This window comes from Oncorhynchus kisutch, linkage group LG11 (assembly GCF_002021735.2).
Source record: "Oncorhynchus kisutch isolate 150728-3 linkage group LG11, Okis_V2, whole genome shotgun sequence".
Lineage (NCBI taxonomy): Eukaryota > Metazoa > Chordata > Actinopteri > Salmoniformes > Salmonidae > Oncorhynchus > Oncorhynchus kisutch.
In genome coordinates, this window is record NC_034184.2 from 32,620,377 (window position 1) to 32,632,776 (window position 12,400).

Sequence of the window (12,400 nt, forward strand, 5' to 3'; positions counted from 1 at the left end):
ATGGACATACTGATCTGGGGTCATTGTAATAGATCATTATTAATCTCTCTCTGCTCTGTCTGCTGAGGGGACAGACTGTCATCTGCAGTTTTAGTTGTTACAGCTAGATGGTGGTAGATTTAACAGAGCAGTAGCTCGTTTTCTATTATTTTACTGTAACTTAAGGGAATATGTTTTATGTTTACAACAAATTATGCTTTGCTTGATTTTATTCAAATGTGTTATTTGTCAAAAAATTTAGACATTTCCTATACTGTACAAAAAGTAAGGCTTAATTCTAATACAATATTCAAAGTTTCACAAACCATAACCTTTAGGTCACTCAGTATATTTTAGGCCACTCAGTATATTTAACCAATGAGAAACCATGACTAAACACATTAGTCAAAGTATGGACAAAGACTGAGGCCTGAATTCTGCTGCTGTAGTGTCGTGCCATTCTCTACTGGTATGATGAAATGATGAAATAGTTATTGTTTGGCGAGTCTAACGCTTTTTTTTTTGGTAGACGTTTCAGATCTTTGATGGTGAATGACAGACAGTGTTTTTTGTCTTAGTTCCAGTGGTCAGAAATCAGAACCACACACATAATTGTCTTACTTCTGTATGCCTAAACCAAAGGAATGGGAATGTCAATTTCAAAGGGTCCAGTCGACGTATGGAGTATGGAGTTGACGCAGGAGTAAGACTGATTTATGGATTATGTGATTTCACACACCCAAAGAGACCTCTGTATTGAAGACTTTCCAGTGGCACTGGAACACCCCTAATCATTGAACCCACCTCATGTTCAGGTGAGAAGAAAGGTGGATAGATGGAAAGAGAGAGAGAGAGAGAGATGAGTATGAAAGTGAGCTAGAGACGAAGGGTAAGCCAGGGAGGAAATTGCGTGAAGGGGAAATGGGAGAGCAAGAGGGATTTGGGGTATCAGACTAAGAGAGGGAGTAATAGAGGGAAGAAGGGAACCGGGAGGGAGAGAGCAAAAGACTGACGGGATTTCAAGACTGGAGAGTCAGCAGTGAGTATGTTTGTGGAAGGAGGAGGGGGGATAAGTATTGAGAAAAAGAGGTAGGGAAGGGAGAGAGGTGAGGCTTGGTTTGATTCATGTTGTGATCAGAGCCAATAGAAAGCCCCCGTCTATGTCTAGGAGGAAGCAGAAGTGAGAGTCCAAACCCAGCAGGAGACATACAGAGACGCACAGACCTACAGACACAGAACTAGGATACACAGACATAGAAACCCATTGGCATGGAAAGAAAGATTACAGAGAAAGGTTAAGAGATAATTACATGTATTATTAGATCATATATATTTGAGATGGATATGAGATAGACATGGATTATTAATAAACTCAAAAATACAGACTCAGTGGAGAGAAACAGGACCACAGACCTTGGGACACGCAACTGACAATCCACCTCAGTAACCACTGCTGTTCCCATGGAAACCAATACCAGGATTCACTCTCCAGGACTGGTAAGGGTGGACAGCTACCCCTAACGGAGACAGGATCACCCCACTGTCCCGGGACACTGTGGCAAGAGGTACAGTCACTGTCTTTCTCCTTCAGGACATGCAGTGGTCCTTGGTGGCTGGTCAGTTTTTCAGGCTGGAGAGAGACAAGTATAGAGGGTGGGATTCAATCATAGGAATCATTTTCCTGAATGTTAATGGAGGTGAGAGCCGTCTGTGAGTTAATGGGTGTGTGTGTGATTGCTGATTTGGCTAATGAATGAAAGACCTTTAGTAAGCAATGATTTGATGTGGGTAGGTGTGAGAGGTATGGTAGCATTAAGGTGAGAATGTAACTTTGTGTCAAAGTGTAAATCCATCAGTGTGCATGTGTCTATTAGAGAGAGTGTGAATATGTGAGAGATGAATTATGTGTGTGACATGAGTGAATGTTGTGTGAGTAGCGAGCATGGCTTCTGATCTGACTCACCGCTCTGGTTACTGCTCCACCTAGCGTCACAGAATCTGATTTCCATGTGGCTCAGTTGGCAGAGCATGGTGCTTGCAATGCTAGGGTTGAGGGTTCGATTCCCATGGGGGACCAGTGTGAAAATGTATCCACTCACTACTGTAAGTTGTTCTGGATAAGAGTGTCTGCTAAATGGCTGAAATGTCAATTCCAAAGAGGATTTTTAGGCAGGACACACATCTTTGTCCTGATATAAACCCTTCCCACACCCTTATTATATCCAATTTCATCCAACAAGCTCTTTGTTAATTAAGCAATAAGGCACAAGAGGCAGTGCTGTATCATGAATACAGTCACAGGTAAATGGCGATGTTCAGCCCGATATTCATGATGCAGCACTGCCTCTTGTAACTTATTGCTTAATTCATTCATGATGCAGCACTGCCTCTTGTGCCTTATTGCTTAATTCATTCATGATGCAGAACTGCCTCTTGTGCCTTATTGCTTAATTCATTCATGATACAGCACTGCATCTTGTGCCTTATTGCTTAATTCATTCATGATGCAGCACTGCCTCTTGTGCCTTATTGCTTAATTCATTCATGATACAGCACTGCCCCTTGTGCCTTATTGCTTAATTCATTCATGATGCAGAACTGCCTCTTGTGCCTTATTGCTTAATTCATTCATGATACAGCACTGCCCCTTGTGCCTTATTGCTTAATTCATTCATGATGCAGCACTGCCTCTTGTGCCTTATTGCTTAATTCCTTCATGATGCAGCACTGCCTCTTGTGCCTTATTGCTTAATTCCTTCATGATGCAGCACTGCCTCTTGTGCCTTATTGCTTAATTCCTTCATGATGCAGCACTGCCTCTTGTGCCTTATTTATTTTATAAAACTGTTAACGACAAATACAAATAACAATGAATTACATATTTTTGCTAAGGAAATTAATATACTTTCATTCTTCCACGAGAAGATATAGTCCAGACGAAAATCCGTTGTTAGTTATTTTGGTCATGTTGCTACAAATGATATTTGCATAGTTGCTATGCAAAAGCACTGGTCATCAGCTCTAAACAAAATGTTTGCTGTGCAGGCTGGATAACGTTATTGTCATGTTTTAGCTAGCAAGCCAACTTCACCTAACTCAGTCACGTCAAACATTGAACCTGGAGTGACAGTACACATTGAACCTGGAGTGACAATACACATTGAACCTGGAGTGACAGTACACATTGAACCTGGAGTGACAGTACACATTGAACCTGGAGTGACAGTACACATTGAACCTGGAGTGACAGTACACATTGAACCTGGAGTGACAGTACACATTGAACCTGGAGTGACAGTACACATTGAACCTGGAGTGACAGTACACATTGAACCTGGAGTGACAGTACACATTGAACCTGGAGTGACAGTACACATTGAACCTGGAGTGACAGTACACATTGACGTTAGCTGTATATTTTGTTTGTTTGAGCATTTTTTCTATTGGCATTTACTTGGATATGTCCATGATAATGACATTGATGCTTGATTTCACCTGGTTCATAAGAAGTTGTCTCGTCTAGTCTGGGCACTGTTTACTCTATGTATTGTAGCTACAGTGATAGAAATTCTAAAGAGAAACATTGTTTCTGAGGTTGGACAGGCAGACAGCAAGTCTTACATTAACCCCGCTCTACCAAACTAAATGCTAGGCTGGAGGCAAGGTGAAATAATGTGCGAGTAGTGATAAATACAAGAAATGATTTGGATGGCAACGTGAACATGATATTCTTATGGAGGCGCAGTGATCATTTTCAGATGGAACTGTTAGCAGCCATAGTGTGACTGTGACTTCCAATACAACGCTGCTTGTCCAATCAGTATCCAGGATCCAAACAACCAGATATAAAATGCATATTAAATATACATTTCCAAACATACTCTCTGTTTGTAAAATTTAAACAATGCCTTGCCTTGTTGGAGTAGAGCAATTAATTCTCACTGAATCTCCCAAGTTTCATTTATTCAAATACCACCTTCTCTAGACTTGTAATTGGTATATTTTTTAACACTGTTTTTCTCACTTGCAGTGGAGGCTGCTTAGGGGAGGGTGGCTCATAATAATGTCTGGAACGGAGCAAATGGAATGGCATCAAAACATGTTTGAGATGTATTTGATACCATTCCATCTATTCCGCTCCAGTCATTACCACGAGCCCATCCTCCCCAATTAAGGTGCCACCAACCTCCTATGCTCACTTGACAGATTTAAGTTATCCAAACAGACACTGGTAGGGACTGTACAGGCCTGTCGTTGTGTGTTCAGCTCCAATTTAGGGTTGGTTATGTTATGCTGTGATTAACTCCCTCTAGGTGGGGAACACCCTTTCAATGATATTGTAGCGATCCTCCCTATATGAGCCACATTACAATTCCCACAATGTGGGTTAAACCCTATTGGTGCAATGCCTCTGGTGGTTTGTCTTTCATGCCAGTGACCCAGGTTCACTTCTCTGCCCTGCTGTTTGCTACAATATGTTGTTCTCATTCTGTGTGTACTGTACAGAGCAGGGTAAACATCTCCACCAATGCTGAGGGCGATGGAGTCCAAACTGCCTCTCCTAACTGGAATAGACCAGCATAGCATCTCTCAGCTGGTAGAAATTATGAAGATAGATTGTGGTGACAAATGGCTGTCCAAACAGCTCAGGGTCCCCTCATGGCATGTTGGCATTTGACACATTCACCCAAAGTTCTTCAAAATGGATGTTTTCACTTTTAATGAGCCGGAAGAGGCCAGTTTTGGGAAATACAAGCCACAAATTAAGATAATGACATGCTTGCACCTAATGTAATTGCTTTCATGTAAAAACACAGAGTTTTGTTTTCTGTGTGTGAGCTTTGGCCTGTTGAATTGAATACAATAATTGACGTGAGTTATCTGTCTATGAAACTTCCTGGCGCACCTAGCTATAATTATAGTCTGGCTCAGGCTTTGTTTTGGCCTGTCTTTTTGGGCCAGTTCTTGTCATTGGTAGCACTATTTCAGGGCCCATGTGTAAGGTACTGCTTTGAACTTATTGATGGAATAATTAGCGGATTGGATTATTGAAGGACCCTTGACCTGACATGGTTGATCTGCTCCAATAAAGGAACTGGGTACTTTGGTTCAGACGGAATGTCCATCCAAGTGTTGCTGCCCACTGGAGTCAGTAAAGCTCAAGTTGCCATTGGCAATTCTTACTCTGGGAGATGGCTATCCCAGTTTTGTTTTTGGAGTCCAGTATTTGTAGACCCGAGGACTGAGTCTGTTCATTCAAGCATATAGACCCTAGTATTTGTAATTGAGCAATAATAGCGTGGTCCAGTTTAGCTCTGTCTCACTGATAAAAACAAAAGCAATAGTCTCCCTCCGGCTCAGTCTCCATGATGATTAGTAAGAGAGAGAGAGAGAGAGTCAGGGGGTAGATGAGGGAGGCCTCAAGTACTAAAGTCAGGGCTAAAGAGTTTGTTTTGTTTTCCAACAGTCTCTCTGTACACTATCATTAACCCCCCTACTTCCACCCCAACTTCCAAACCACAATTTGTCTAGCTGGGAGAATGATGACGATAGCTGGCAGGGTCGGCTGTATCATACATAGGCACAGTTTGGAAGTGGGAAGGGACTGAAGACGTGACTGTATAACATATGTCATCTGCTGTGTACACAGTCAGGATATCCCTCCAACCCCCAGGGCCTTGTAAGTCACCAGACCTGGGATAGTCTTATCTAATGAAGGGGATATAGAGAGACAACACCTTCCAGGACTGAATTCATACAATATGATCAGTATTCACTCAACATTTTTAGGGCAAATTGCATTTGTTTAACTGGTGAATAAATGACAGAATTATGGATGGGGTTAAGACAATGAGATGCAGTGGGGACCAAAGGAAAAATCATGATTAGGTTTGACACTGTGTGGTCGAGTGTGTATGTTTATGTAGGACGTTTGTCTTCATGCTAGAGTTTAGCCAGACTCAGTCGTGCGTAACATAAATATCTTACTGACATCAACGCATACATTACGTTAAAAAAAGCATTCTTCTCTGGATGACACTGAAGAGGTGAGGTTCGACTTCCCTTGTCCTTCTCATGACCACCGTTATGCACAATACACCTTTCATTCAGTCTTCTCTAAACCTCCCACTACCATCCTGGTTCCTGGGTATACTGTACCTAGCCCTCCACCAGCCTCATGGTTCCTGGGTATACTGTACCTAGCTCTCCATCAGCCTCATGGTTCCTGGGTATACTGTACCTAGCCCTCCATCAGCCTCATGGTTCCTGGGTATACTGTACCTAGCCCTCCATCAGCCTCATGGTTCCTGGGTATACTGTACCTAGCCCTCCATCAGCCTCATGGTTCCTGGGTATACTGTACCTAGCCCTCCACCAGCCTCATGGTTCCTGGGTATACTGTACCTAGCCCTCCACCAGCCTCATGGTTCCTGGGTATACTGTACCTAGCCCTCCATCAGCCTCATGGTTCCTGGGTATACTGTTCCATACTTAATTACTCTCTGGTCAAAGACCCAGTAGACCCAGCTGCTCAATAGATTACTGTGAACATTAGAACAGTTTCATTGAGACTGGGAGAGCTTAACAGGGTAGAGCGCCATGACCCAGGGTCAAGAGCAGAAACTAAACAGAGACAGAAACCCAAAGTGGATTATGATAAAGTCATTGTCCCCCGTCAAAATGTATGCAAGTCCAGGAAATGGAGAAGGGATGTAAAAGTCTTATAGGGAATAGGAACGGCCAATTACCTTGGGGCGTTTTGGTCCACATTCAGAATTGTTACTTTATACTATCTATGCAATTCAAGAACAACATCTGTTGCAAAGATTCTTGAGTGATTGACAAATTGTACTGGCATTAACACTGACAGTTATGTACAGATACGTACATACCAGTAATCCTCAGAGTCCCAACAAAGATATTCAACTTAAAGCATACTTTTCTCAACACAAATCAGAAAGTCAAATTCTAGAGAACGTTTCAGATGACATTGTGAATTGTGTGTGTGGTTGTGTATGTATGTCTGTGTGTGTGTGTATATGTATGTCTGTGTGTGTGTGCTTACGGGGGGGGGGGGGGGGGGTTCATCTCAGTCTCACATCTGTCAATCGGCAGTGTGGAGAGAGACAGAGACTTGCTAGGTCACTCTCAGTTCATTGTGGTCTATAGGGCTTGGTCACAGAGTGGGGATCTGGACCCACAGTGTAATGTTTCACTCCCCTAATAGCATTACGATTGGCCTGCTAATGCATGTTTACATATCTGGGGCATAGTTTATAACTAGAGTAAGCATCGCCTAATTATTTCATTAATTACGCCTGATTATTTTATCCAGTGTTTATTTCTGGATAAAGTTCTGTAGCTGAGAAGAAAGCACATATAAGTAATGACAAAGAGACATTGACAAATGGAGTTGCAGATGATAGATTGATCTCCTCAATGATGCCTGAAAGGCTAGACTGAAAAGGGCACGTTCGCACACATACATAGGCTAAACACCAAAACATTCACAGACTGACGGAGAGCTATTACACTGGAATAGCTTAAGGATTGATAGATACCTAGTAGACCTAACCTCGCTATATTCTTAAACCAATAGATGCTGCTCATGGTAGATTCACTGCTTATACTGTGAAGGTACAAGGCTCAATCTTGGTTTAGTAGCATTGTTACTAATCTTTCTGTCTTCTCTTTCCCAGAATGTTTTGGAGAATCACTATTCCAGTCCTACTGGCTGGGGTACTCTGTGTAGCCACAGAAACAAGGAAGCCCCGTCCCCAAGGCTCCATCCCCTCACCTTTCAAGACCAAAGGCAACCTGTCAGATCGTCAGCGCCTGTTGCCGCGGAAACCCGAAGTCCTTTCGTCAAGTCGGGAGGCCCTGGTGGTCACCGAGCGCCGGTACCTCCGACGTGACTGGTGCAAGACGCAACCCCTCCGCCAGACGGTGAGCGAGGAGGGCTGCCGAAGTCGTACGGTGGTCAACCGCTTCTGCTACGGCCAGTGTAACTCCTTCTACATCCCCCACCTCATGGGCCCCAGCTCAAATAGAGGCCCAGGGTCCAGCCGGAAAAACCACAACAAGGTCCAGGAGCCCTTCCAGTCCTGTTCCTTCTGCAGGCCACACCGCTTTACCCAGCTCACTGTTCAGCTGGACTGTCCGGGCCTGCAACCTACCTTTCGCCATCGCAAGGTACAGCGTGTCAAACAGTGTCGCTGTATGTCGGTGGACGTGACTGGCAACGGGAAACTGTGAGGAGTTCTTTGGAACCATACCATGACAGTCACCATGGATACTAATGTGACAGTGAAAGTGAACATTAACATGAACATGAATAGCGTAGATATGACAGGGGACATGCTAGTACTTCTCCCTTATATTGGGTTATTCTGCATAATCACTTTGATTGGTCACACAAAATGAACCTGACAGGTACTGATAGTACAGAGTGACCCAGCTATAAGACCTTTGACTATATGGACAGCTATGGTGAAAACTACAATGTGCAGACATAAATGGATGGATGCATAGCACAACACCAACTGAAGCACAGACATGTTTCAGTTCAACACAGTCAATCATATGAAACAACTGGGTCCTTCAACTCTCTATAAGCTCATACAGGTTGTGATATTACCTTACCTAGGGCCATGGACTGATGGCCCCTTTCATCTGGCTGTTGGCTCTAGAAGGAACATACATATAAAACCACAAACATAAACAAGTTCTAGACTGAAAGTGGAGCTCTTAAGCTGGCTGTGTCATGTTTTACTGGGTTTTACCTGGGGGAACTCTCCGGCCAATAAGGCTACGGACTGAGAGAAAGCCCCCATAGCCTGTCTAAGTTTCTGCCTTTGGATTCAAGAGCCGCCTGTGAAATAATTCTGACAAACATCAAGCTAACCAGTAAAGAAATTATATTATTATATTATGTATAACTGTGGTACTATATAAGTATATGTCAAAAGATAAGACACTATAAATATATATACAATCTATTTCATGTGAAACATCTGTGTGGTCTGAATGCAAACAATGTTGTGGCATTGAAGGATATGGTTGACTAACAATGGTTGATAAGAATAGGCTCAACAACTTTACATTTTATTTTTCATTTTCATTTATTTAACTAGGCAATTCAGTTAAGAACAAATTCTTATTTACCAGAAGGCAAAAGGCCTCCTTTTGCGGGGGCTGGGGTTAAAAATGTAATACAAATATAGGACAAAACACACATCACGACAAGAGAGACACCACAACACTACATGAAGAGAGACCTAATACAACAACATAGCATGGCAGCAACCCATGAAAACACAAGATGACAACAACATGGCAGCAGCACAACATGGTAGAAGCACAAAACATGGTACAAACATTATTGAGCACAGACAACAGCACAAAGGGAAAGAAGGTAGAGACAGCAATACATCACGCCAAGCAGTAAGCGTGTCCATGATTGAGTCTTTGAATGACGAGATGGAGATAAAAACGGTCCAGTTTGAGTGTTTTTTTGCAGCTCGTTCCAGGCGCTAGCTGCAGCGAATTGAAAAGAAGAGCAACTCAGGGATGTGTGTGCTTTGGTGGACCAAAGAAAGAATGTGACTGGCAGAATGGGTGTTGTATGTGGAGGATGAAGGCTGCAGTAGGTATCTCAGATAGGGAGGAGTGAGGCCTAAGAGGGTTTTAGAAATAAGCATCAACCAGTGGGGCTTGCGACAGGTATACAGAGACGACCAGTTTACAGAGGAGTATAGAGTGCAGTGATGTGTCCTATAAGGAGAGTGGCAAATCTGTTGGCTGACTGGTAAAGAACATCTAGCTGCTCGAGAGCACCCTTACCTGCCGATCTATAAATTATGTCTCCGTAATCTAGTATGGGTAGGATGGTCATCTGATTCAGGGTTAGATTGGCAGCTATGGTGAAAGAGGAGCGATTACGATAGAGGAAACCAAGTCTAGATTTAACCTCAGCCTGCAGCTTTGATATGTGCTGAGAGAAGATCAGTGTACTGTCTAGCCATACTCCCAAGTACTTGTATGAAGTGACTACCTCAAGCTCTAAACCTTCACAGGTAGTAATCACACCGGTGGGAAGAGGGGCATTCTTCTTACCAAACCACATGACCCTCATTTTGGAGGTGTTCAGAACAAGACTAAGGGCAGAGAAAGCTTAAAAAGAAACTGAATGTAGCAAAGCACATGCATAATTCTAGAGGAAAACCTGGTTCAGTCTGCTTTCCACCAGATACTGGGAGATGAATTCACCTTTCAGCAGGACAATAACCTAAAACACAAGGCCAACTCTACACTGGAGTTGCTTACCAAGAAGACAGTGAATCTTTCTGAGTGGCCGAGTTTCAGTATTGACTTAAATCTGCTTGATAATCTATGTCAAGATCTGAAAATGGTTGTCTAGCAATAATCAACAACCAATTTGACAAAGCTTGAAGAATTAAACAAATTATAATGGGCAAATGTTGTACAATCCAGGTATGGAAAACTCTTGGAAACTTACCCAAAAAGACACACAGCTGTAATCACTGCCAAAGGTGTATTGACTCAGGGGGGTGAATACTTATCTAATAAAGATATTAGTGTTTTATTTTTCATTCATCTTTTACAAATGTTCAAAGCAAAAAGCCACTTTGACATTACAGAGTATTTTGTGTAGATCATTGACAAAAACACGGCAGTGAAATCCATTTGAATCCCATTCTGTAACACAACAAAATGTAGAAAAAGTGATGCTCTGTAGCTAATCAAACAAAGAGAGGATGATGAGAAGTCCTGATGACTAAATACCTTAGCTGCTAAGCTCAAGTCACGGTTCATTTCATGATTTATTGCATAAACCACAACTGTACATCACGTATCATTCTTGAACTATGGTGTATGATAAACTGATGATTGTCACAATGCAGGTTTTTACTGAGCAGGACTGGTTTCCATACAGGTTGTATTGACAGAGTAATTTAGTTGAATTTCATTGGCTCATTTGTCTTTAACTAGGCACTTGCTATCCGGTAGGCAAATATTTATATAGGCCCACTTTTGTGCTCCTCTTTATACTTGAAGGCATTGCAGAGATTGATATAAATAGCTTGTTTTCTCTGTAAAACATGATTGTCTTAACTGGTGTCTTATCTATAGCTACAGGGGACAGGCTGATACCACAACACATGTCTCACTGTAAAACATGATTGTCTTAACTGGTGTCTTATCTATAGCTACAGGGGACAGGCTGATACCACAACACATGTCTCACTGTAAAACATGATTGTCTTAACTGGTGTCTTATCTATAGCTACAGGGGACAGGCTGATACCACAACACATGTCTCACTGTAAAACATGATTGTCTTAACTGGTGTCTTATCTATAGCTACAGGGGACAGGCTGATACCACAACACATGTCTCACTGTAAAACATGATTGTCTTAACTGGTGTCTTATCTATAGCTACAGGGGACAGGCTGATACCACAACACATGTCTCACTGTAAAACATGATTGTCTTAACTGGTGTCTTATCTATAGCTACAGGGGACAGGCTGATACCACAACACATGTCTCACTGTAAAACATGATTGTCTTAACTGGTGTCTTATCTATAGCTACAGGGGACAGGCTGATACCACAACACATGTCTCACTGTAAAACATGATTGTCTTAACTGGTGTCTTATCTATAGCTACAGGGGACAGGCTGATACCACAACACATGTCTCACTGTAAAACATGATTGTCTTAACTGGTGTCTTATCTATAGCTACAGGGGACAGGCTGATACCACAACACATGTCTCACTGTAAAACATGATTGTCTTAACTGGTGTCTTATCTATAGCTACAGGGGACAGGCTGATACCACAACACATGTCTCACTGTAAAACATGATTGTCTTAACTGGTGTCTTATCTATAGCTACAGGGGACAGGCTGATACCACAACACATGTCTCACTGTAAAACATGATTGTCTTAACTGGTGTCTTATCTATAGCTACAGGGGACAGGCTGATACCACAACACATGTCTCACTGTAAAACATGATTGTCTTAACTGGTGTCTTATCTATAGCTACAGGGGACAGGCTGATACCACAACACATGTCTCACTGTAAAACATGATTGTCTTAACTGGTGTCTTATCTATAGCTACAGGGGACAGGCTGATACCACAACACATGTCTCACTGTAAAACAATGTATTTCTCTTTACAATGGCACCTGTCCAAAAATTATTAGCTCTTTAATTAAATCTACATTCTTACTTTGGACAGCAGAATGCGCTGTTTGGAACTGGGGGAAATTCATCATTGACAGATTACGGCAAAGTGTGGTACTTTCCAACAAGGTGACAACCTGTCAGGTATACATATACCCAGTTAGGTGACCGAAAGAAACAATTAAAAAAGAAAATAA

General features: G+C 42.3%; 1 protein-coding gene across 1 annotated transcript; it reads left to right on the plus strand.

Annotated features, from left to right (window-relative positions):
- The first annotated feature begins 60 nt into the window (after window positions 1–60).
- Window positions 61–12,225, plus strand: LOC109898870 (gremlin-2-like). Its single transcript, XM_020493928.2, has 2 exons — window positions 61–1,544; window positions 7,680–12,225. Exon 2 carries the CDS (start codon window positions 7,681–7,683, stop codon window positions 8,233–8,235), a length of 555 nt encoding a protein of 184 aa, XP_020349517.1. The 5' UTR covers window positions 61–1,544; window position 7,680; the 3' UTR covers window positions 8,236–12,225.
- Window positions 12,226–12,400: the final 175 nt, after the last annotated feature.